Source organism: Somniosus microcephalus, chromosome 28, assembly GCF_052327205.1.
Source record: "Somniosus microcephalus isolate GS21.2 chromosome 28, FLI_Smic_1.0, whole genome shotgun sequence".
Classification (NCBI taxonomy): Eukaryota; Metazoa; Chordata; class Chondrichthyes; order Squaliformes; family Somniosidae; genus Somniosus; species Somniosus microcephalus.
In genome coordinates this window covers 28,845,696-28,872,804 of record NC_141014.1, presented here as the reverse complement: position 1 = coordinate 28,872,804, position 27,109 = coordinate 28,845,696, and the positions used below count along the sequence as shown (strand labels likewise).

The window sequence follows — 27,109 nt, the reverse complement described above, 5'->3', positions numbered from 1 at the left end:
AAATGTGGATCAGCGCAAAAGTTTAAAGACAAAAAAATATATAGTAATATAATGACCAGGCGTTTGGTATTTCTTGATTATTTCATGATACAGTTCCTCTTCCCCAGGGCGGGAACTCTGATCGGCCGGGTAACTGTGATGAGTCAGCACTAAAAGTAAATGGAAAAAGGGGTCATGACCAATGCTCCCTTCAAGCCGTGCGTCGGTCTGGATCTCCCCCCGCAGGCCGCTCGCCGGCTTTTCAATTGGGAATAACCGCGCACATGCACGAACATTTCAATGGAACAGCCACTTAAAGGGGCCGTGCACCCAGAAACAAAAATTACAGGGAACGTTGGTTATGACTAGACACATCGAAAAAATAGTGTTTCATTCCACGTGGTTGCAATTATTGTTACATCTGATAGATAAATCATCCCAACACTGAGTTGGTAGACCGTCGTAGACTCTGGATTTTTGAAGAGGGAGAAAAAAATCAAAAGGTTTCTAGTTGATTCGATAAGAACACTGGAGAGCGTGTGCAGGCCATTCAACCTATCAAGCCTGCTCCTAATTTCCACAAACCAGCAACTACCCATCACAAACACAGCAGCAGTCCTTCTCAAATACAGACCCTGGAATTACACAGCAGGTGCATCTGTAAAGGAAAAAGACGGGTTATGACATTTATGGGTGCGTACGCTCTTGATCAGTATTGCCTCTCTATTTCTTTCTTCTTCTCCTTGACTTTCTTTGTACAAGGCACAAACCTCCTGAGGGTCGGCCACTGTGAGTTAATGTTGGGTTGAGATGGTGCAGTGTCGGACAAAGCAGCATTGTGGTTTTAGTTATCAGCATTAGAAAAATTAAATATATATACTTGTGCTAAATATTCAGTCAGCTCCTGCAGCATCAATATGGTAGGAGGTTGCTAAGCCAATTTTGTCAGTCTTTAATTTATCCTTCATTTTCCTCTTACCCCTCCCCCCTCAACCACCGAAGTCAAGCATTTAAAAGAAGCTGGGCGAGTTGCTGGATTCTCTCCCTCTCCTGATGGATGTAGATTTGAGTATCCCAAAGCATGTTGACCAAAACAGCGTCGTCAATCTCATCCAACATCACGTCTGTCTTCAGCTGGGAGTTAAGCCTGGAAAGAAATTACCGAAATATCAAATCAGATTCGTTCATAAAACTCAATTCACTCGGCTTCCTCACGCGGTCAGCCGCCGCGATAAAGGCACCAGGGCTGCGGCAAGACCTCGCGCTACCAAACCTCACTGATGGATGAGGGAGCGGCACTGAGAATAGGCCAGTCCCGTGAAACGGTCCAGCCCCAGCAGCACGACAGATGTCACAGCCAACACGGAACGCGGTCTCCAGCAGGGCGAGCCGCCAAGCCAAGGAGACGTGCGTTAAAGCCAGAGTTTCAGCAGGCGAGAGTTTGATAATGATGGCTAATGATACTATGCAGCGCCAGAGCTACCAAATTCCCACCCGACTGGACAGGTCAAAGTCTGGGTTAATTCAGTAAAGTAAAGATCTAGTGTGCTTAAAAAGAAAAAAAAGTGACATTTTTAGAACGAGTGTCTAAGCTTTGTGGGCTGTTCAGGTGTGTACTAGTGAGTCTTCTGGGCCACATAGAAAGTTTAAAATCGATGTTACCATTAACTTGCATACTTCTCAACCTGCAGATGCTTTTAGCTATGAGGAAAGATTGGATAGGCTGGGGTTGTTTTCTTTGAAACAGAGGAGGCTGAGGGGAGACTTAATTGAGGTGTATAAAATTATGAGGGGCCTAGATAGAGTGGGTAGGAAGGACCTATTTCCCCTAGCAGAGAGGTCAATAACCAGGGGGCATAGATTTAAAGTAATTGGTAGAAGGATTAGAGGGGAGTTGAGGAGAGCATTTTTCACCCAGAGGGTGGTGGGGGTCTGGAACTCACTGCCTGAAAGAGTGGGAGAGGCAGAGACCCTCATCACATTTAAAAAGTACTTGGATATGCACTGGAAGTGCGGTAACCTACAGGGCTACGGACCGAGAGCTGGAAAGTGGGATTAGGCTGGATCGCTCTTTGTCGGCCGGCGCGGACACGATGGGCCGTAAATTTCTATGATTCTGTAATAATGGATCTTGGTTTCTGATGGTGGAGATTAATCTACTAATGAAGCAACTGCAGTAAGAACAGCCCTTTCCAACCCTCCAGCCACACAAATTTCAAACAAGACAAACCCCACATGTAAAAGATTTGCCTGCATTTCATTGCCAGGGCTGAAAATTGTACTCATTACACTTGTTGATCATTCAGTGTGAGCATCATCGTGCAACAAGCTGGGCGCCGTGGTAGTTACGCCCAGACTGCTGTTATCAAGATTCAGAACAGTAATGGCCGTAGGTAATGGATAATATACCTGTCTCACATCTAGCGCACGACCGCCGCCCTGCAGACATCGCATTTTTATTTTTATACATAGGCAAAACAATTGTGAAAGAAAGCCAGCCTGCCAGAAAGCCAATGCTGGGTTCTTCTGACTTGGAGCAAAACATTTACAAACAGGTCCAAGCAACGTACAAGAATTTACAAGCATCTACAATTACCTGGATTCGCCGATTTAGAACCGCTTCCTGCACGGAGATCTTGTGCAATGGTCTTCAAAGGACAGGCCAGGTTAGACACTGCCACAATTTAGCAGCTAAACATCATAACCAGACTACTGACTACACATGAGTAATGCTAGGAGGATCTACCAAAAGGAGATGTCCAACAGCAATTTGTATTTATATAGCACCTTTAACGTAGTAAAAGGTCCCAAGGTGCTTCATAGGAGCATTATCAGGCAAAATTTGACACCGAGCCACATAAGGAAAATTAGGGCAGGTGACCAAAAGCTTGGTCAAAGAGGTAGGTTTTAGGGAGCGTCTTAAAGGAGGAGAGAGAGGTAGTGAGGCGGAGAGGTTTAGGGAGGGAATTCCAGAGCTTAGGGCCTAGGCAACAGAAGGCACGGCCACCAATGGTGGAGTGATTAAAACCGGGGATGCTCAAGAGGCCAGAATTGGAGGAACGCAGATATCTTGGAGGATTGTGGGGCTGGAGGAGATTACAGAGATAGGGAGGGGGGGCGAGGCCATGGAGGGATTTAAAAACAAGGATGAGAATTTTTAAATCGAGGCGTTGCTTAACCGGGAACCAATGTAGGTCAGCGAGCACAGGCAATAGTGAATACAAAGCGATAATCTAATCTCAGGGGTTAGAAATGATTCCCAATTGAACTCCAAGATTAGAGTGCACCTTGGTACTGGCATCATTATCTGGAGGATAGATCAATCTTTGCAGAGAGGTCCAGGTAACAAGTGCGACCCCACATCCCCCTCCCCCCCATACTGATGCCTCTGCCTGACTAATCAAATCCAATGCATACCTGAAATATGGAACGTCCACCATTTCACACCAGGCTCTGGCTCGATCTACTGCTCGACCATCAGAATCAGTGCACTGATAAACAGAAGGCAAAGGTCCCATTACTACGGTGACTCATGTACTAGTCTCTCTCCTCACATCGCCAAGACACATTTCGTTCTCTCACTGCCGCAGGCCTTGCACTGGCAGGGCAGCGTACTCCCAGACTGGCGCCAGTTCCGCCGGTTAGCCAGTTCAGAAGATGTAGCGGTGTGGCTTGGGGAGAGGGGAGGACTATAATATCCTTCAATTTAATTTTGAAAACAAATATCCCGTATGCACTTTAAAAAAAAGTCTCATTATTTCAGCAATAATAATTATATCAGGCCGTAATTTGCGCCCCCCCTGTGGGTGCGTACGAGGCGTGTGCGCGCCCGTAAGGGCCACGCAGGTTCCGGGTTTAGGCGTGCGAAGCGCATGCGCGAAAACCCGGAACTTGTGATCTGTCAAGAACTTTCACCAGTTTCAAGCTTATTGTAGTAAAAGGCAGATTCAGCTGGTTTTGAAGTGATGGGAAAGATTACAAGAGTCACAAAAATAACAAACCCAGTGAGTCCTTAAACACCGCACTCTAAAGAATAGTAAATTCATACAAGCAGCGCAAGGAGCGCACGTCAACCCAAGCACCCCACCCACCCGCCCCTTCAACCACCGTCTGCCCCACCTGTGACAGAGACTGTGGGCTGGATTTTGCCAGCCCCGGGGAGGCGGCTTTGGAGGCAGGACTGCCGGGAAAATGGCAGAATTTGGGGGCGGGTGCCCAACCTGCCCCCAACCCGCCTCCGTGCCATCTTGCCAAGAGGCGGGTAGGGGATGAATGCCAATTAACTGCCTGTTAACAGGCAGTTTTTTTGGCTAATCCCTATTTCGAGCCCTGAAGTGTGGGCTTCCCAACGGCTCCGAACCTCGCCAGGGTCAGCGAGGCGGGCCGTCGGTCTGTGGGGGTCGGAGGGGCCAAGATGTCCGGTGTGCAGGTGAGTAATGGGTGCATGTGTGCAGAGGTAAGTGTGTGAGGTGTGTGTAAAGTATTTTAATAAGTTTTACTTACCTTTACTTCTTCCTGCAGGCTTCCTCCCTTCAGGTCTCGGGAGTCCCTCAGCTCACCAGCACAGAAAGCAGAATGGCCGCTGAACTGTCAAAAGCTGCAGCCTCTGCTTTCTGGTCTGGAGAGCTCTCTGAGTAGAAGGACTCAAGTTAGAAGACAGATTGTCAGTGTTTGACAGCTTCACAGAGCTGTCAAACGATGACATTTCATCTGTCAAAAGCTCTTGACAGATGAAACGGCACTCGCTGATGTCACCAGTAACCGGCTTTCCCTTAATTGGCCTGCTGAGCCCGCTGGGCTGGCTTAACAAGGTCAATCAAGGGAAAATAGCGTGGGTTGGCTACCAGTCGATGGAGGCGGGACTAAAACCCAACAAGTGGGAGTCCCGCCTCCAAAAGCTCCCCATTGACAAAATCCAACCCTGTAGGTCCCGCAGTGGACTCATCAGTCACCTGAGAACTCATTTTTAATGTGGAAGCAAGTCATCCTCGGTTCCGAGGGACTGCCTAAGAAGAAGAAATTCCTACAAGGGAAGGGAAAGCAAGCACACTTCCTACGCATTCTACTTACACAGTCAACCACCATCTTGCCCAGCTCCCTGGCACCAAAGACCGTTTTAGCCAGTTCCCAGGGATTGGAGGGACGAAAGACATCGACAGAGGTCACAGGTACCTGTGGCGGCTTTCCTGTTCCAAGGGAAACAACAATGCCGAGCCTCTTCATCTGACCCTCTCTGCCCTGTAAATTGAACACAGTTTAATTGGAAAACACAAACCGACACCATGACAGGCAAAAGTTGCAACCGCAAACCGATCCCCTAATTTTTGTTCCTTACCTTGTAACATTTAGTGATTAACTTCCCTGCTGTTTGAGGGTGTAGTCACAAGCCTCTTTCAGACTATTGTACACGGTTCTGTACAACTCATCAGACAAGAGGGAAGGGAATTCTCTACTGATTTCAAGAATTCCATTCTCCAATGCCTGTACCAAGTAGGCTATTCTTCATGTGGGATAGTAAGCGTCAATTTTGACAGCAGAGTCATCAGAGTTGAGTTTAATTTTGGTTCAGTCTTGTCCTCATCCAACCTCAATATATGCTCACTTCCAGGAGGATAGTGGTCAAGAATCCTGATAGAAGGACAAGGGCAGCTGGCGCATGGGAACAACACCACCTCCAAGTTCCCCTCCAAGCCACACACCATCCTGACTTAGAAGTATATCAGCTGATCCTTCCTCGTCACTGGGTCAAAATCCTGGAACTCCCTCCCTAACAGCACTGTGGGAGTGCTTTCACCACACGGACTGCAGCGGTTCAAGAAGGGGGCTCACCACCACCTTCTCAAGGGCAATTAGGGATGGGCAATAAATGCTGGTCTTGCCAGCGACGCCCACATCCCATAAAAATGAATTTAAAAAAAAATTCCCCCCCTCCCCGCTCCCCTCCCTAGCCTGGGTCAACTACAGCAATATTTCAATTGAGATCAGCAAGATAAGCATAGATCATGGACCAAACCAGTGACTTTCCTTTCCTGTACAGCTCACACCATATAACCCACTGGGCCATCGGAAGAGCGACGAGAATGTTCAATCTTTTAAATGCAGAATGCTTTGCTTGAACTCACAAGAAAAAGACTTGCATTTATATAGCGCCGTTCACGACCACTGGCCATCTCAAATCGCTTTACAGCCCATTAAGTACTTTTGGAGTGTGGTCACTGTTGTAATGTGGGAAACGCGGCAGCCAGGTTGCGCACAGCAAGCTCCCACAAACAGCAGTGTGATAATGACCGGATAATCTGTTTTTGTTTTGTGGATTGAGGGATAAATATTGACCCCAGGACACCGGGCAGAACCCCCCTGCTCTTCTTCAAAATAGTGCCACGGGATCTTTTACGACCTTTACTCAGTAAAGTATCACCAGCTATATGACATTGCTATGAGCAACGTGAGCCCTCCAATGGTCACTCTCAATGTCTCAAAATCAGCATCACAATTTAACGATTTTGGTAGCAACTGCGCACTTTTAGGCTAAAGGGATCAAGGGATATGGGGAGAAGGCAGGGACAGGGTACTGAGTTTGGATGATCAGCCATGATCTCATTGAATGGCGGAGCAGGCTCGAGGGACCGAATGGCCTACTCCTGCTCCTATCTTCTATATTTAGCAGTTTCATCATATATATATTAGAATAAAAGGACACAGAGGAGTTGTACACTATAATTGCTCAGGTTGCAAATCTCTGGGCAAGAAGTCCTTTACCCAATGCAGAAATATGATGATAAGGATTAATAAAAAGTGGGCAAAATGTGGACTTCCCTTTGGATGGGATGATCTGAAATACCCGAGTTTCTAACGTGGCAGCGACTGGGTCTTGTATGAGTAATTTTTGCCCAGTCTTTGAGACGGCAGAAGCTGCCGTTTGAAACTAAACTAGCGCCCTGGATTTGGGTCTGTCCCGTCTCAGAATTAGCAGCAGGTTTATGAAATAAAAATAATGCCTACCTTTCTCTTCAGATCCCGATTGTATTCATGAATTTCGGTCAAGGCATCCAGCGTTGGATTATTCGCAAGCAGCCCCCCATCCAGAAAGCGGCCCATAGGTCGGAAGTAGGTCGGGGCGGCACCACCGCACCGAGCAGCTCGCCAAACTAGCTGGTCTGTTTTGAAGGAAGGCCGCAATTTCAAACATACGCGGAACATGCTACCCCTAACTGGTTGTGACGTAATAAAACTCACTACGCACTTGGTTCGAGTATAAAGCAAGGCTTTAATCAACTTGTTTCAAAACATGGAGGTCTAGTTGTCCTTCACTAGTTCCTGTCTTACAAAATGTCCCTGGACAAGCTGGGCCCACGCCCGAGTATTTATACTCCTTGGACGGCGCCACCAGCTGGCCGCCCAGTGTTATTTCATGAGTCGTTTCTTCATGATGATGAGATTTATAACAGGTTGTTCACACGTTACTTTTTCCAAATTTGCCGCCAACTTTTGGCCGCTAGGTACGATTACACTTTGGCCAGAGGTCGTGGCTTTCAGTGTGGTAACACTAGTATGGTACCCCTTTTTAAAAGGGGTTATTTTCACTTCAATTAGAACTTCCAAAGCTCAACCTCCAAGAAGTTCATTATCCTCTTTCATGCCAATCACTCCTTCAACTCCCCTCAAGATCCATCCAAGTAGAACCCAATGGTAAAGGGGAAATAGTTGGCCCTAGGTGTGCTACATTCCATTCACGCACACGGTTGAGCTTTGGTTCACGGGAAGTGGGGACCTGCTCATGGAACACACTGAGAGGTTGTTTCCCCTGGCTGGAGAGTCTAGAACCAGGCGTCACAGTCTCGGGATAAGGGGTCGGCCATTTAAGACTGAGATGAGGAGGAATTTCTTCACTCAGAGGGTTGTGAATCTTTGGAATTCTCTACCTCGAAAGGCTGTGGTTACGTATAGTCAAGGCTAAGATCGATAGATTTTTGGATTCTAGGGGGAATCAAGGGATAACTTATCGAATGGCGGAGCAGGCTCGAAGGGCCATATGGCCTACTCCTGCTCCTAATTCTTAGGTTCTTATGAAGATGCCTCTTGCGAGGAGTATGAATTAAGAATTTTGGGACCAGCCACATAAATACTGTGGCAACAAGAGCAGGTTAGAGGCTAGGTATTCTGCGGCGAGTGTCTCACCTCCTGACTCGCCAAAGCCTTTCCACCATCTACAAGGCACAAGTCAGGAGTGTGATGGAATACTCTCCACTTGCCTGGATGAGTACAGCTCCAACAACACTCAAGAAGCTCGACACCATCCAGGACAAAGCAGCCCGCTTGATTGGCACCCCATCCACTACCTTAAACATTCACTCCCTCCACCACTGGCGCACCGTGGCTGCAGTGTGTACCATCTACAAGATGCACTGCAGCAACTCGCCAAGGCTTCTTCGGCAGCACCTCCCAAACCCGCGACCTCTTCCACCTAGAAGGACAAGGGCAGCAGGCGCATGGGAACACCACCACCTCCAAGATCCCCTCCAAGTCACACACTATCCTGACTTGGAAGTATATCGGCCGTTCCTTCATCGTCGCTGGGTCAAAATCCTGGAACTCCCTCCCTAACAGCACTGTGGGAGTACCTTCACCACACGGACTGCAGCGGTTCAAGAAGGCGGCTCACCACCAACCTTCTCAAGGGCAATTAGGGATGGGCAATAAATGCTGGCCTTGCCAGCGACGCCCACATCCCAGGAACAAATGTTTTAAAAAGTTCAAATTGTAACACCCCATTTCCTGATGCAGCTGATGATTTAAGAAAAAATTTTTTTTAATAAATTGAACAGTATTACAGAGCATGGATCGGCTGTTGAGAGAAAGCTGCGACTCCAGTGTTCATTCTCATACAGACAAGGCTCAAGATAACTAGCGACCCACACATGCAAATGTGCAGCAGAAAGCAGCCACGCTGGATATAGATGGTGACTAAATCACCAGCATTTTGTGCATTCCTCAGCAAAAGCCTAAAGAAATTCCATCTCCATAGCAGCAGACATTCTTAGACGGTCTTACATCTGTGAGAGATTGTGCGTTTAAAAGAAAAACATATGTACACAATGTTTTGCAGCACTGATTGCAATTGTAATTGTTGGGACGGGGGGGGGGGATGACTATAGCAGGGTCCAGAATCCTGAGGGGTCTGGCAGGCTGTGTTGAACTGTTTATGGAAGAGGAGGAAAACGGTTGGAGCCAATTATGTGTACTGTTTCGCCTCACGCCTCTAAAGTGCCATGCTTCTATGTGGATGGGGACTATAAATACAAGCTGCTGGGTTAGAAGGTTTATTTTATTTTTAGGAATTGACTAGTTGATCTTCTGTGACATTGTCCATGGGGATTCAGGACCAAAGGCATTTTCAGGTCAAGCAGGGTTAGATGATGGGGAGGTAACTAAACCAAGGTGGGGCGGGGAGGAGAGGGGGGGAGGGAGAGGCAAATAGGAGGAAATGGGAGGAGCGAGAGAGAGGCGGGCAGAAGAGGGAGGAAAGACGGGAGCAAAAGAAGCAGAATGATGGATGAAGGGAACAGAAAAGAAAAAAAATGTGCATTTCTATAGCGCCTTTTGTAGTGTATGTAACTGTTCTACCTTTAAGAGAACTATTGTATGTAACCGTCCACCTTTAAGAGAACTATTTTAGGTGTGGCACTACTTTATCCTGGCTGCTGTATACTGTAATACCGACGGTGACCACACCGGTATATAAGTGCTTTGGCAGAACTTATTGGGCAGATTCGCCCTGACCTTCGAATAGTAAAGTCCTGTTTAAATTACTCTTGTAGTCTGTGTATTACTTCGCTATACAACCCACAGACTTTACAGTGGTGATGAGTTTGATCTTACCCTGCGGCAACAATACTTCTGAAGAAGTAAACGAGCGTCGAGAAGAGGCACCCGCCCTCGTCGTTTTGCTGAGAGAAAACTCGAGTCTGCAGACCAAGAAAGGAGGAAGATTTCAAACACGAAGTCTCCCATCAGCAACAGGCACGGATTGTCCCTTCTGCCACGGTGGTGAGTGAGCCGATCAACACGAGAAGCAAGTCGGCCACGGTGACTGTGAGTAAAGGGAAAATAGAAACAAATAAACGGAGGATAAGGGCGGTGCACTCGACCACGGTCAAGGGGGAAAGGAGCCGGACAGAAGTCGGGCCCAGAGGCGCTGAGACTGGGGCAGCGTGGAGCAGAAGCCGCGGTACAAGCGGGCGAGGGAGCGTCGTGAGACGGCTAGACCGCGACGGCGAAAAAGGCCGGACAACTACCGCGACCACGAGGCGCTGCGACCGGGATCGTAAGGCGCGGGAAGATATATACATAAATAAGCCACGGAGAACTCAGCCGCAGCCGGGGAGGAAAGCACCGGACTGCGAGAGGGCTGGGAGGCGCGATTGGAGCGAAAAAGGCCGGGCACCTACTGAGGCCGCGAGGCGCTGCGACCGGGATCATAAGGCGCGGAGGCAATAAATGAATAAATAACTAAATAACCCGCGAAGAATCAGCTGCAGCCGGGGAGGAAAGGACCGGACTGCGGGAGGTCTGGGAGAGGCGTTTAAAGCCGCTGAAGGAGAGCCGCGCAAGCGGGAGAGACAGAGCCGAGAGAGAGCGAGCGAGAGCCGAGCGAGCGGGAGAGACAGAGCCCGAGAGAGAGCGAGCGAGAGCCGCGCGAGCGGGAGAGACAGAGCCCGAGAGAGAGACCGAGCGAGGTTCCGGCCAGCGGCTTGCAGCAGCTGCCGTGAAGGACCAGGAGCTGGATCTGTCCGACGCCAACTGGTTGTCCCCAGCGCCGGTTGCCCCTGCCGAAAAGGGGGGGGGGGGGAACAAGGAACGCGATCGGCTTTTCTAGCGCGCGCTTCCGAATAAACTGAAGCCGGCGCACAGGCTACAAACCCCGTAAACCAGCGGTCGTCGCCCGAGGGCAAAGCTTACCCCTTCCACCAGAGGAAGAAGTCAGGAGCGGGAAACCGCCATTTTGCCAGTAGGGGGGAAGAAGACAAGCGCGGGAAACCGCCATTTTGCCAGTAGGCGGGGAAGAAGACAAGCGCGGGAACCCGTCATTTTTGGAAAAAAAAAGAAAAAGTTAAAAAGTTAAAGAGAAATCCTGTTGTTTCGCAGAAAGATAGTGGGAGATAGTGAAGATGCCTAAGCATGGTAACATCAACAACTTCGATGCCGAGGTGGAAGATTGGGCTACGTACGTAGAACGTATCGAGATATATTGTGAGGCCAATAAAATAGAAGATGATGATAAAGCTATAACCTTGCTAAACTCGATGGGGGCGAAGACATACGGGCTATTAAAGCATCTTCTAGCACCAGTTAAACCGGCGGATCAAACCTTCGATAATATTGTTGCTGTTCTGAAGGATCACTTGAACCCCACACCGCTGATGTTGGCGGAACGATTCAAATTTTATGCGAGAACGCAACGGAAAGAGGAAAGCAACGCGGAATACTTGGTCGAACTGCGTAGGCTAGCGAAATACTGCCAGTTTGGAGGAAACCTGACAGAGGCATTGCGAGACAAGTTCGTGTGCGGGTTGTCGAAGGAAGGAACGCAAAAGCGACTGCTCGAAGAGAACGACCTTACACTGGATAGGGCTGTCCTTATTGCAGCATCACACGAAGCCGCAGCGAAAGGAACTGCGGAAATGCAGCTGAAGGCAGCGGTCCTCAGTGTGGATCAAATTACTTCAGGTGCAACGAAATGTTATCGTTGTGGGAAGACAACACACGACCAGAACCAATGCTGGTTTAAAAACCAGGACTGTAGGAAATGTTGCAAACTGGGTCACATAGCCAAAGTATGCCGGTCAGGGAAGAAGACCAACAACCAAAAAAAAAAGCCATCACAGGAAAGGTACAACAAAGTACACAAGGTGGTTGAGAAGAGTTCAGATGAACAGAATTCAGACTCAGACCCAAGCGGCCAGGAACTGGGTAGTCTGAGAATTCATAATGTGAGTAAGGAAGCTGACCTACAAACTATCTGGGTCATGCTAAAAATAGCCGGAGTCCAAGTGAGAATGGAATTGGACACTGGATCAGCCCTATCCGTCATAAATCGAAGGGATTACAACCGGCTATTCTCACATATACCCTTGAGAGATACCAAGTTCGTATTGCAGACATACACGGGGCATAAAGTATACCCCATGGGAAAGATAAGAGTCAAGGTGAGAGACAGGGGCAAAGAACACCCCGGAATGGACTTATACGTACTACCTGAGGGAGGACCACCACTTCTAGGACGGGAGTGGATCAAGAAAATAGACATGGAATGGCACTACCTCAAAGCAATAACGAGTGAGGACTCGGGGCAGACAATCAGCTCAGACTCTGAAACAGATGACGATAAGACCAGCCCAAGCATGAAAGACAAGTCTAAAATGAACTTGCTGACTAAGGTTGGTAGAACGAATGTGGGCCTAAAGGCTTATGCTCCAGAGGAGAACAAAGTTTCAGAACAGAATTCCTCTGAGCAACAACAACATAGCTCGACAGAGAATTCTGAGTCTGTTCAAGTTACAGAGATATATATTACTGAGGAACATCGAGCTCGAACGCAAACTTATTTCAGATTACGACAGCAATTAGAACAATTGAATTGCCGTCTCGAGCAAGAGATGAAAGCAATGAAAAAGTTCTATGATACCGAATGGGAGAATCTGGAAAGACAACAGAAGCAGCTGGGGAAGAAAAGGGAGCAGGAGCACACAAACCGTCTGCACGAGGAGGCCAAACGAATCAAAGCGGATTCGGCTTCTGAAGGGGCGTGCTCCAATCCGGTGGAACAAGATGTGCCGCAACTGAAGGCGCTGGTTAGCAGGTTGCAGGCAAAAAAAGCTGAGTTGGTCGACATGACTTCCGAGCTCCTACTGAAGTTGGGTGCAGCATCACCAGATGATTCATTTGTGGAAATTCGAAGGATGGGGCCTGCGGATGATGGCGAAGTAGAAGCAGCAAAGGAGCCCCAGGACAAGGTTCTAAACAGCCCTGCAGCTAATGGAAAAGGGATGAGGACAGGAGAGTTAACAGTCAGCCAACTCCTCCAGGGAAAGGTTATAAATAGCCCTGTAGTTAATGGAAAAGGGATGATGGCAGAAGAGTTAACAGTCAACCAACTCATTCATATGCTGAGGGATAAAACTCTAAAATGGGAAAAACTTAAATACGAGCCTTAATCTTCAAAGGGAAGGGAGCTCTCAAAAGTCATTGGAAGAGCTGAGGTGGCAACCCAGACTGAGAAGTCTGCAGCAGAACAGCCAGAGCTCTCAAAAGTCATTGGAAGAGCTGAGGTGGCAACCCAGACTGAGAAGTCTGCAGCAGAACAGCCCTTGGATGCCAAACGTACGCTGACGCACGGCAATGTAGGACAACAGAATACTGAAACAGCTACTTCAGTAGAGGGATTGAATAGTCCGATCAATCAACCTCCGAATGAAGTTGAAGTATTGAAATCACAAATGAGGTCATTAGTAAAAGACTTGCAGGAAGCCCAGAAAAAGCGGGATGAATCTGAACGCATGATGAAGTCTCTTCAGGACAGATGTCGGGATTTGGAACAAAAGTCGGCTAACGTCCAGCTGGGTAAGGAGGAAATAGAAGACCCTCTCGCTGGCCTAGCTCAGGACGACACCGAATATTACCATGATCTGTTGAGTGACACTGAATATTACGAGGACCTGGTCTGCCCAGCTTGTGCCGAGAACTCCCAAAGTGCCGAAATCAGGATGAATCACTTAAAGTCTAAGGAACATAGGGAGATGGTGGCGTTACAGCTGGCAGCTGACAATGGAGCCCCGAGAGTCTCCAAGAAGCAAAAAAGGAAAAGACGAAGCAGAAGATGATAACCAGCTGAACCATTATTACCTCTACCAGATCACACACGTGGTCCCCCGAACGGAGCCAAATCAGTTGGAAAGTAGGAAAATTTCCCAAGGCAATCCAACTGTTTTTTGTTTGTTTTAAAAAGTGAGCAATGCTGGTTCAGAAGTGATGGAAGTAAAGCTGTTAAGTCTAGGGAAGGACTAGGGGATGAGTCCCTCTCGCAAGGTGACCCGACTACACCACGGAGGCGTGGTCCGGACCGAGTCAAGAAGATCAGAGAATGAATCTGTGAACTGTTTCCCGCAGAGACTGAATCTGTGAACTGTTTCCGCAGAGACTACCTCTGTGAACTGTTGTAACATGAAGTTGGATATGTTATGATGTTATGTTAATGGGGAATAAGTATGTTGTAAGCTAAAAAGGGAGGATTGTAGTGTATGTAACTGTTCTACCTTTAAGAGAACTATTTTAGGTGTGGCAATACTTTATCCTGGCTGCTGTATACTGTAATACCGACGGTGACCACACCGGTATATAAGTGCTGTGGCAGAACTTATTGGGCAGATTCGCCCTGACCTTCGAATAGTAAAGTCCTGTTTAAGTTACTCTTGTAGTCTGTGTATTACTTCGCTATACAACCCACAGACTTTACACCTTTCACAACCACCGGACATCGCAAAGCGCTTTACAGCCAATGAAGTCCTTTTGAAGTTTAGTCACTGTTGTAATGTAGGAAACGCGACAGCTAATTTGCGCACAGCAAGCTCCCACAAACAGCAATGTGATAATGACCAGGTCATCTGGGTTACTGATGTTGATTGAGGGATAACTATAGGCCCCAGGACACCGGGGAGAACTCCCCCACTCTTCTTCGAAATAGTGCCGTTGGATCTTTCACGTCCACCTGAGAGGGCAGACAGGGCCTCGGTTTAAAGTCTCATCTGAAAGACGGCACCTCCGACAGTGCAGCGCTCCCTCAGTACTGCACTGGGAGTGTCAGTCTAGATTTTTGTGCTCAAATCTCTGGAGTGGGACTTGAACCCACGACCTTCTGACTCAGAGGCAAGGGTGCTGCCAACTAAGCCATGGTTTTATATCACACCTTTCACGACCACCGGACGTCTCAAAGCGCTTTACAGCCAATGAAGTACTATTTGAAGTGTAGTCGCTGCTGTAATGTGGGAAATGCGGCAGCCAATTTGCGGGCAGCAATCTCCCACAAACAGCAATGTGATAATGACCAGATAATCTGTTTTAGTGATGTTGATTAAGGGATAACTATTGGCCAGGACACTGGCAGAACTCCCCTGCTCTTCTTCGAAATAGTGGCCATGGGAACTTTTACGTCCACCTGAGAGGGCAGACGGGGCCTCGGTTTAACGTCTCATCCGAAAGACGGCACCTCCGACAGTGCAGCACTCCCTCAGCACTGCACTGCGCTGGAGTGGCAGCCTAGATTTATGTGCTCAAGTCCCTGCAAAAGAGGAGGGAGAGAAGAGAGGAGAGAGAAGGAAGCTGTTCTGGGCCTTTTTTTCCCCAAACTGAATCTTCTTTTTTCCTTTCCTCTTACATGGTTCTCAAGGTGCTTTACATTATTTTTGCTTTAGGTGGCCCAGTCACGTAACATTATGCTCACAGCTCGACCTATCGTGCAATACCGTTGCAATGTCATAACCGTACAACGTTTTTAATATCTCACAGATGGTAGAGTAAGTGAGGAACCGTCATGGCGAACTTTGTTTTTGCTGGATTGCAATTAGGAAGAAAACTGGAATAGCGGAGAACGATTTTGCATACGATTGGCAAATTTTAAAAAACAAAGTAGCCCAGCACACTTGACCGAAGACGGAGTTGAAAATTAACTGGCAAACTATCAGATGATGTGCCCGATAGACACAAGAAATTTCATAAAAAGGTGCTGTAAATATGAAACCAAATCCTTTGTGCCCCTATATTTTTGCAATGTCTATTCAGTCTTTTAAGCAACTTTGTAATTTTCTAAATTAGAAGTTATGATATTCTTAAAAGAAATTCATGACAGGATTACCTTGCTGTTCTGTTCCAAAATGGCAATCATGGCGAGGTCAGGAACAGAGCAGGTCAACCACGTCTTTTAAGTTACCTTGTGTTTTTTTTTAAAAATAAGATTGTACAGGCAAAATCCAAGTAAAAAGTAATTAAAGGTTTGTGCTTTATTATGTAGCTCCTGCAACTTTTGATGTATAATGCTATGTTGACTGGGACTCTTATAGCGTAATGCTGTGCAGATCTACAACTTTAAAAGAAACACCCAAACATAAAATTAAAATCTCACTTAGGGTTATTTTGGAAGCTTTGATCTCCACAGCATCGCAACAGTATCGGTTTTTAAACGGGTCGGGCACTGACGCGCTTTCCCATTTACCTTTAGGCTGGGTGAGAGCCTTGAACTCCGCTGTCCGCATGTAGGGCGGGTCACGTCGCAGCTCCGGTGGGTTGTAGTTGCGGAACAGGTGAAGTTCCCCGGGATGCCGATCCGCAAGCGTTCCAGTCACCATGACTCTGTGGGGTGGAGGGATGCAAGAGAGGTGGGGACAAAGAGTAAACTTCGAGCATGCTTCCACTTTCCCAAAACTGAAATTGCTAGGTAACAAAACTTTAATGGGATTTTTTTGTCTTTTGCGTTGTGGTAAAGTCCTTTCAGTGTAAACGATTCCCCAATACAGTGGTTAATATGAAACAAATAAAGACTTGCATTTATATAGCGCCTTTCATGACCACAGGACGTCCCAAAGCACTTTACAACCAATGGAGTACTTCTGAAGTGTAGTCACTGTTGTAATGTAGGAAACGCGGCAGCCAATTTACGCACAGCAAGCTCCCAAAAACAGCAATGTGATAATGATCAGATAATCTGTTTTAGTGATGTTGGTTGAGGGATAAATATTGGCCCCAGGACACCGGGGATAACTCCCCCCTACTCTTCTTCAAAATAGTGTCATGGGATCTTTTACATCCACCTGAGGGGGCAGACGGGGCCTCGGTTTAACCTCTCATCCGAAAGATGGCACCTCCGGCAGTGCAGCACTCCCTCAGCACTGCACTGGAGTGTCAGCCTAGATTTAATGTTCAAGTCTCTGGAGTGGGACTTGAACCCACGACCTTCTGACTCAGCGATGAGAGTGCGGCCCACTGAGCCACACTGACACCCATCTTTGTGCGAGCTGGTCTTTAAAGAAGTGTGCATTTTTTATTTGAGTTGCCCCCATCTGCCCACCGCAAAAGACCGTCACCTCGACATTCCACCTCAACACCCATCAAGCAAACCAAGCTTTGAAAGTCTCCCTTTGCGGTGCAGAGGTGAACCATGCCAAATACCCCTCCTATTTAGGAGTCACACTTGATTGCACCCTGTCATATAGACAACATCTCCAGAACCTTGGGAAGAAACTAAAGAGTAGGGTCAACTTGATCCAGAAACTCGCCGGATCCACATGAGGAGCAGATGCTCAGACCCTCCGTACGGCAGCACTCACTCTGGTGTAGTCCACAGCGGAGTACTGCTCTCCGACATGGCTATCAAGTCCGCATATCAAATCCGTTTTATTCTACTATGAAAATTATCACCGGTACACTTATATCGACACCAACACCTTGGCTGCCCGTGCTTGCAAACATCGCACCACCACAACACCTACACCGCGAATATGCAGTCTCCAGAGAATACAACATCTACACCAGCAAAGACATGCCCATCCAGGCCGACTTGACCAACCTACCACCAACCCATCTCAAATCTAGAAGGCCATTTTGGACCGTCGCTGAAGCCCTTCAGCGATCTCTCCTCAGCCTTGACGACCGACGGTGAAATGGTTGGAAGAACTGCGACATTCGGAATGGATTCCTTATTGAGAACCCCAGCGTACAACCTGAAGGATCAAACCTTCCTTGCAAACTGTGGACAACCATCAACCACCTCAGAAGCGCTCATGGTAGATGCTGCCACCTTCTCCATAGATGGAAGATTAAAGCATCCCCATCCTGCGACTGTGGAGCTCCTGATCAGACCCTGGAGCACATCATCGAGCACTGCCCTCAGAGGAAATTCACAGGCAGCCTACAGGATATCCACGCTGTTACACCGGAAGCTTTGGCCTGGATATCTGGCTTAGATATTGACATTTGATTTGCTTTGCTACCACCGTACGGAAGAAGAAGACTCTGTCAGCGATGATATTAAACAACTCCTTAGATAATCTATCTGGAAAGCTTACACAGAACAAAAAAGTGCGATGTACACTGGGTTAGTTCACATTTATTCTAAAAATTGAAGAGTGAATTTAATATAATATTTAATATAATATAGCATTGGGGATTGGCTGCAAGCAGAGGTTAGATATGTAACATGGACAGTGTTTTGCATGTAGCAAAGCGACTGGGGCAAAACAAAGAGAGATGGGCAAGCACAGAGATAACGAGCTTTCTTCGCCATTCTAAAATCTAAAAGTATTAACTCACTTTGGTTTGGTGACATCAGTCATTTTGGTATTTTCCCCAAATTCCTTCTTCAGAAACTCCTCGAGTGGAACTGATGAGAATGGTCTGGATCCTTTAAATACTTCATCTTTCATCCGGAAATAAAGGCAACGCAGATATTGCATGGATTTTCCTACAAGAAAGAGGAAAGGAATATCCTACATAGGGTTTCGCAGAAATGAGGACAGCCCACATTAAAGTCAATACAGTCAAAAAGGGGTCGGCCATTTAAGACTGAGATGAGGAGAAATTTCTTCACTCAAAAGGTTGTGAATCTTTGGAATTCTCTATCCCAGAGCGCTGTGGATGCTCAGTCATTGAGCATATTCAATAGATCGATAGATTTTTGGATGCTAAGAAAACTAAGAGATACGGGGATAGTGCGGGAAGGTAGAGTTGAGGTAGAAGATCAGCCATGATCTTATTGAATGGCGGAGCAGGCGCGAAGGGCTGAATGGCCGACTCTTGTTCCTATTTCGTATGTATGTTCTTAGATGTTCTGACAGCATGAAACATTAACTCATCTGTTCTCTCCACAGATACTGACTGACCTGCTGAGAGTTTCCAGCATTTTTTGTTCAAGGAAACTTAGCAAGGTACTGGGGAGTAATCAGTGATCATGGAACCAAAGTGAGGTACTGGGGAGTAATCAATGCACATGCAACCACAGTGAGGTACTGGGGAGCAAGGATGTCTTGCTGCAGTTGCACAGGGCCTTGGTGAGACCACACCTTGAGTACTGTGTGCAGTTTTGGTCGCCTTATCTGAGGAAGGATGTTCTTGCCATGGAGGGAGTGCAGCGAAGATTCACCAGGCTGATACCTGGGATGGCAGGAATGACGTATGAGGAGAGATTGGGTCGATTGGGCTTATACTCGCTGGAGTTTAGAAGAATGAGAGGGGATTTCATTGAAACTTATAAAATTCTAACAGGACTAGACAGACTAGATGCAGGAAGGATGTTCCCGATGGCCGGGGGGTCCAGAACCAGGGGTCACAGTCTAAGGATAAGGGGTAGGACATTTAGGACTGAGATGAGGAGGAATTTCTTCACCCAGAGAGTGGTGAACCTGTGGAATTCTCTACCACAGAAGGCAGTTGAGGCCAATTCATTAAATATATTCAAGAAGGAGTTGGATATATTTCTTAAGGCTAAAGGGATCAAGGGATATGGGGAGAAGGCAGGGACAGGGTACTGAGTTTGGTTGATCAGCCATGATCTCACTGAATGGCGGAGCAGGCTCGAGGGGCCGAATGGCCTACTCCTGCTCCTATCTTCTATATTTCTATGTAATTCATGTCTGTGGAACCATACTACTGCAAAGACTCAACGCCCTCAGCAAAGGAGCGGTGGGAAGAAAATGGTAAAACAAAAGCAAAGGATTCCTCTCCCCCAAAAAATAAAAGGAAACTTGCTGGGCCCAAACTATTATGTGTGTGATTTCTCCCCTTCAGTCAAATTATGTACATTATTGCCCACAGCTCAGTGGCGACTCACACACTGGAATGAAACTTCACATCAATGAAAGAGCGCAGCAAGGAAAGAAATTCTACACAAAATGGCTGTTGCTAGGATGCCGCTGACTTGCAGCTTTAAATCAAAGCAAATGGACAAGGCAGGGTGGAAGCGGCAGTAAACATTTCCCTTCATAACATTGGGCCCACCTACATGAAGGCGTCTCCTTGCAACTAACCTGCCATTAATCAGGGGATATGGGGATCGGGCGGGAAAGTGGAGTTGAGATGGAAGATCAACCTTGATCTTATTGAATGGCGGAGCAGGCTCGAGGGGCTGAATGGCCTACTCCTGCTCCTATTTCTTATCTTCTTATGTTGGTTAGCTTTCGTGCCCAAATTTTGCAATGCAATGGCACGTTCTCGTTTAGTCACTAAAATAACTTTAGCTCATAGAAGTTAACTCAGCAGCAAAGCTAGATAACAGAGGCTACTTGCTGAAAATACAGCGCTCCCAAAATATGCATTTCAGGTATTTATGGAAAAAGATGTAATTTATGGTAAAAAAAAGTACTGTCACATTCATTTCTTGCAAAATTAGTTTTGAGTTACTTCACACTTTTGTGTATTGGGGTGTTGGAAAATATTAGAATTAAGCAATGGCTAATTTAAACATTAATTGCGCACAATTTTTTTATCCTCTTTGTTGTGTATGTACCTTTATTAAGAGAATAACTGGTCTCAGACTGCAGTACCGGCAGTGACCACCCCTGTATAAAAGGCGCTAGTGAGCCTCTGTGTTTTTAGTTTCACTATTGACTTCCACCAGTAAAGACTTATTTTGTTCACCCCTGCTGTCTGTGTCTCAATTATTCACGGACGTAACACTTCTCCTGATAGCAGAGACACAGAATGGTACAGCAGTGCTTCTCTCCCGACTGGCTATTCTGCATGCGCGGGTCTAGACAGCGAGCGTTTACGAGGGGGGACATCATGGCTTGTTTCCTGTACACGCAATTACTTCCAGCAAGGATCACTGGACAGTGATTGGGAGAGGGAATCCTGGCCAGTTTTTCCTCTCCTTAAGCCCAAGGACAGTGGGCCAACTGTAGCGCATCCAGCTGAGGTCAACTAACTTAACAAGGACCAGAGATCAAAGCTGGAACCCTTGCTGCTCTGTACCGAGATCAGCTCACTTAGCACAGATCACGGATCAAAACAGGGACATCCTGTTCTCTGCTGAAATTACCTAAAGTAATGCAGACCTGGAATCAAGCCGAAACCAGTTGGTTGTCCATGGCCAGAGCATACTGTGCATTTTTCCCGCCCAACCATCAGGAAAGCCAGGATTTGCTTTTAAACATAATTACCCATCAATTGCAAAACCTACTCTTGTTAAATAAAAGAAATGTAAAGAAAAAAATCTAAATTAAGCTCATACGAGGATTACCCGACACACCTTTATGAATGCAATGTTACACTAGCTTTAGAGGGCCTTCCTTTTTGGTAGGAATGAAGGAACCAAGATTCAAATGGAGACAATTTAAAACATGGTTTGAATTTTCTCAACAGAGGGAGCACATTAAATGACGCAACTTTTAAAAACTATGCAAAGCTTTTTTTTTTAAATTCCAGAGTGCCCACTTTGGTACGGAATGCATATTTCCTGTGGAAAGACAAGTGCAGCCACGGCGATGATAAGTTAATACAGATGTCAGTAATTGAACTGTTTTCTGCTCCTTCAACAATCGAACAGGAAATATACTCACGCCAGCATTTAGTGGGCACAGCTCTGTTGTCAAAAGGTCCCAAGATGAAGATCAGCTCTTCCCCCAATTAATTGGAGGGCTACAAAAGAAATAAAGGGGTAGAAATGAGACCCCGTTGCACCCGTTTTACAGTGCAATGGGGCCCAATTTTGGGGATTGATGTTCTGTACCCAAAGGTCGCCTGAAAAAACGTCCGACCTTTTTTTTTTTTATTATTCGCTTACGGGATGTGGGCGTCGCTGGCAAGGCCAGCATTTATTGCCCATCCCTAGTTGCCCTTGAGAAGGTGGTGGTGAGCCGCCTTCTTGAACCGCTGCAGTCCGCATGGTGAAGGTGCTCCCACAGCGCTGTTAGGGAGGGAGTTCCAGGATTTTGACTCAGCGACGATGAAGGATTGGAGATATACTTCTAAGTCAGGATGGTGTGTGACTTGGAGGGGAACTTGGAGGTGGTGGTGTTCCCATGCGCCTGCTGCCCTTGTCCTTCTAGGTGGAAGAGGTCGCGGGTTTGAGAGGTGCTGCCGAAGAAGCCTTGGCGAGTTGCTGCTGCGCATCTTGTAGATGGTACACACTGCAGCCACGGTGCGCCGGTGGTGGAGGGAGTGAATGTTTAAGGTGGTGGATGGGGTGCCGATCAAGCGGGCTGCTTTGTCCTGGATGGTGTCGAGCTTCTTGAGTCGGGCTATTTTTCAGGTGCCCCGGCGGCCAAACTGAAAACAGGCTTTAGATCCCTGATTTACAGATTTAAGGGAACCAACACTTGCCTCCTCACAGAAATTGGGCAGCGAAGAGAGGGGCAAGAGTCAGGCCAAAAAAACCATGTTAACGATACCAGAGACCCAGTTTTGGGCCGGCCTCGGGCCTCCTGGTTGGGGTGCGACCCTGCCTCAGCAGCCCCGAGTCTGGGCCGGAAAACGGGCCCAAATGAATTCCTGCCCCAAAATACCACGCAGGGAGATGCGTCACTGGCTGGTGCCTCCCAACTACCAGCTGTAGTGTGGCACTGGCAGTAGATTGCGGATTATCCTCTCGGCTGCAGCAGGTGTATGGCATAATTAACTCAGAAGGAGGAAGAAGAATAACAGAACATCTCACTTGAAATTTAGTTGAAGGGGATGGCAACTACAGGAAACTCTTTTTTATCCGGCACCGACGGGACCGGCGTGGTGCCGGTTTATCAAAAAGTCCAGATTACAAAACGGTAAAGTTAAAAGGTACGAGAGCTCCGTACACAGCAACAAATCCAGGCTTCCCTGTTGCTTAACAACAGCTGCAGGAACCCCGGCCACAGACCAAGCGTCCCTGTTGCTTAGCAACAAGTGCAGGAACCCCGATTACACAGCCACAGATCCAGGAACGGCCACTAATATGAAGTAAAACTTACCTGAACCTACTCCTGAATTTTGCTGGTTAACAGGGATTTCCGGTTATTTAGGTACCGGTAACTCGAGAGTTTCCTGTACTAGGAGAACCATTGAAACCGAGACGAGTACCAGATATTTGAAAATATATGTTCCAATTTGCTAAGCTACCTTTTTTTTAAAAAAGTACATCGATGTCTAAGTCAGGGTAAACATAGAGTCACGCGACATTCATATGCACATCTATAGCTTTTAAGAAACACACTCTGATCAAAATTCATTCACCTGCTCGCCCACCCCAAATACCCCTCCTGTGTAATGGATGCCCCCCAGGTCCAAATCCTGGCTCAAACGTGCCCACTTCGCAGGCTGCTCACCGTGTACGATGGCGAGGGCCAGAATTCCGCCAGTGCTGGTCCCCGATACCCAATCGAAGAGCTCGCGGATGGGTCGGCCAGCAGTCTGCTCGATGGCGATGAGCAGTTGAATTAGGACAAGGCCCCGGATTCCTCCCCCGTCCAGGCACAGCAGTCGATCATATCTGGAAGTACAGTACAACGTGATTCAACGTTCCAGCCCCTGCAAAAACAGAGTTTGATTCCACTTAAGAAATTCTGCGTGCGTCTATTCCAATTCACTTTCTCACCTCCGGTGCATGTCGTCGTGAGAGTCTGCAGCATCCAGCCCTTTTGATAAGGACCCGAGCACAGTGGCAATCCCTATGATATCATCAAATCCTGAAAACAGAAAGCACTTTTTTTTTTAGTTACTGTAAGCTACTTCACCCTTCTAGTTACAGGGGCAAACTCCCCCACCACTTTCTCGTGTTACAGCAGCCTTTGTTACTTGATTAGGGGCACAGCAGTTTTGTTACTGGATTAGTAATCGAGAGGCTTGGATTATTAATCCAGAGGACACAAATTCAAATCCCAACGTGGCAGTTTCAGAATTTGAATTCAGCTCAAAAATCTGGAAGTAAAAAGCTGGCATCAGTGACCATGAAGATATCGGAAACCTGCCGGAGGTCTGGGCCTATATGTGACTCCAGTCCCACCAGGGTGGTTGACTCTTGACTGCTCTCTGAAGTGGCCCACCCAGCGAGGCTACTCACTCGTATCAAACCACTACCACCAGTTCAAGAAGACGGCCCACCACCACCTTCTCAACTAGGGATGGGAAATAAAAGGCGGCCTTGCCAAGCGCATCTATATCCTGAAAATGAATTTTTTTTTTTTTTTTTTTTTTTTTTAAAAAAAAGGTCCACTTACTGGCTATCCAATGGTGCCCAACAGATAATGTAAAATAAAAGATACACTAGGGGGCCGTGAGCACCTACTATCAACGCTCACTGGACACTGAAAATCCTCACAGGAGGCACTCTAAGAGACTGCCTAGGTGGGACCACGCCATAGAGGCCAATAAGGTACTGGCTTCATTCCCCAGTCTGCACTGATTTCACAAGGGAGAGGCACTAAGTGTGGTACAGTTGGTTTTTTCACCCCCAGGTTAGGGAAGGCGGGTGGAGGAATAATAATTAGCCAGCCCGCCCTGGTTCATGCTCCCGATTGCTATCCAGCAAACCGGTGCTTAGAGAATCAGGCTTGCTTAAACCAAATAGCTGCCCGACACTCGGTGCTTCGGCCCACACAAGAGCAAAGGCCAATTGGGCAAGGAGTCTTTCAAGAGTAAATTGGGCCTGTTCCTGGCTGGGGTGGAGATCACCTCTTACAGAAGGTAAGTACTGCAGGAAATACAGGGACAGAGTGATCTCCTGGACGAGTTTCGATCGCCTAGATGGGTCGGAGAGGAATTTCCCAGATTTTTTCTCCCAAATTGGCCATTGGGTTTTTTATCTGGTTTTTCGCCTCTCCCGGGAGATCACATGGGTTCGGGTGGGATGGAGAGTGAAAGTAGATTTGAGGTTAGGATCAGATCAGCCATGATCTTATTGAATGGCGGAGCAGGCTCGAGGGGCCAATTGGCCTACTCCTGCTCCTATTTCTTATGTTCTTATGCTGGGGGCAGTCAGCACATGTGCAGCCATATCCCGGCACGAGCCAACACCTTCGGGAGAGAAGGTTAAAACGGAATGTGCCTACAGTAGCTAGTCAGGCAGGAAAACGCACGCAAACTGTATTCACATCCAGCATTTTGAGAAACAGTCTGAATGCTGTCGTATTTGTGTTTACGGACTAGTAAACAAAAATTAGCAGCTCTGTTCAATTTGTGGAAGAACACGACCTCATCTCTCTACACAGCCCCTTTCACAGTCACCTCCTTACAGATTTTAATGTGAGGTTTACCATCTATATGTAATCAATTTTTAACATCAAAACTTCAGAGTGACTCTATAATAAATAAAAAGCAAGATTAGCAATAGAGAAATATGAAGACAAAGGAAAGACATATTTTTGCAGAGTAGCTGAGTCTGTAATTCTTTTGATAATTATTTATTTTAGAAGAAACAAGATTTCCCGCCCCCCGCCCACAAAGCAGGACAGAAATCCAGGTTAGAGAAGCGAGGATGTAGCAAAAGGGAGCCAATGGCTGAGGTTACCTAATCCACGGTTGGTTTTCACAGGGGGTGGTCTTGCAGTGTGGCTGGGTGACGGTGTGGGGGAGTCAGGAGAAGGCGGATAACAGTGTTCAGCCCCTATACTATACAGTAGGTTCAGCATCACCTTCCGGTTATTGCCTTTGAGGGCATCAAACAGTTAGTACCGGGACATTAACAGGCAACGCGCAATCTTAATTCGGAACCAAAAAGAAACACATTTACCACATGCAGGCTTAACTGTTAAAGGCTATTTACTGTAAAACACTAAAATTATAAAGTTTCAAACTGAATTGCAATATTTGAGAAGACCATTTTTGTCCCTTTCTCGAGGACGAGACTTCCACTTTATGAAACCGGCTCCTCCTCTTCCCTTCTATCTCTTTTTAATCGGGGGGGTGGGGGCAATAGAGAGAGGAGGAAGAATTTCATGGGGTGAGGCAAGTTTGTCAAGCATGGCTTCTTTGTTTAATGCCCAGTAGATTTCTGTAGTACTTTGGCAATTTCTCACTCTGGCATGAGAATCTAATCATGCAAATTCACTTAAACTATTCGGCACTGCGTATGTGCACAATGCTGGCTAAGCAGAGAATTTTTTTTTCTGAAGCTCCTCGCACCAGCCTTGCCCAAACTGGATATCTTTCCTGCGCATTTCTAAAGGCAGTGATGCCAAAACCATATGAGAACATAAGAACATAAGAAATAGGAGCAGGAGTAGGCCATATGGCCCCTCGAGCCTGCTCCGCCATTCAACAAGATCATGGCTGATCCTCGACCTCAACTCCACTTTCCCGCTCGATCTCCATATCCCTTGATTCCCCTAGAGTCCAAAAATCTATCGATCTCAGCCTTGAATATACTCAAAGACTCAGCATCCACAGTCCTCTGGGGCAGAGAATTCCAAAGATTCACAACCCTCTGAGTGAAGAAATTCTTCCTCATCTCGGTCTTAAATGGCCGACCCCTTATCCTGAGACTGTGACCCCTGGTTCTAGACTCTCCAGCCGGGGGAAACTTCCTCTCAGCATCTACCCTGTCAATCCCCTTCAGAATCTTGTATGTTTCAATGAGATCACCTCTCATTCTTCTAAACTCCAGAGAGTATAGGCCCAATCTACACAATCTCTCCTCATAGGACAGCCCCCTCATCCCAGGAATCAATCTAGTGAACCTTCGTTGCACCGTCTCGAAGGCAAGTATATCCTTCCTTAGATAAGGAGACCAAAACTGTGCCCAGTACTCCAGGTGTGGTCTCACCAAGGCCCTGTACAATTGCAGCAAGACTTCCTTACTCTTATACTCCAACCCCCTTGCAATAAAGGCCAACATGCCATTTGCCTTCCTTATTGCTTGCTGTACCTGCATGCTAGCTTTCTTGCACGAGGACACCCAAATCTCTGAACACCAACATTTAAAAGTTTCTCACCATTTAAAAAAGATTCTGTTTTTCTATTCTTCCTACCAAAGTGAATAACCTCACATTTCCCGACATTATACTCCATCTGCCACCTTACTGCCCACTCACTTAGTCTATCTATATTCCTTTGTAGACTCTGTGCTCTCCTCACAGTTTACTGTCCCACCTAACTTTGTATATGGTTGGTTATGGATCTATCC

The 27,109-nt window shown here is 47.1% G+C and overlaps 1 protein-coding gene across 3 annotated transcripts in view; it reads right to left on the bottom strand.

Moving 5' to 3' along the window:
• Nucleotides 1-431: 431 nt before the first annotated feature.
• pla2g6 (phospholipase A2, group VI (cytosolic, calcium-independent)) overlaps nt 432-27,109 on the bottom strand; it is an 85,029-nt gene continuing 58,351 nt past the window's right edge. For 2 of the 3 annotated variants that reach the window (XM_085969647.1, XM_085969646.1), the window contains exons 9-17: nt 25,496-25,633; nt 23,585-23,675; nt 23,316-23,479; nt 18,337-18,487; nt 16,244-16,380; nt 6,982-7,136; nt 5,050-5,217; nt 3,397-3,470; nt 432-1,126 (exon numbers count right to left, since the gene is read on the bottom strand). In XM_085969647.1, coding sequence (XP_085825773.1) covers nt 982-1,126; nt 3,397-3,470; nt 5,050-5,217; nt 6,982-7,136; nt 16,244-16,380; nt 18,337-18,487; nt 23,316-23,479; nt 23,585-23,675; nt 25,496-25,633 — 1,223 coding nt within the window. In that variant the 3' untranslated portion in view covers nt 432-981. The remainder of the gene's footprint in view (nt 1,127-3,396; nt 3,471-5,049; nt 5,218-6,981; nt 7,137-16,243; nt 16,381-18,336; nt 18,488-23,315; nt 23,480-23,584; nt 23,676-25,495; nt 25,634-27,109) is intronic. The other variant, XM_085969648.1, reaches the window with a different exon arrangement.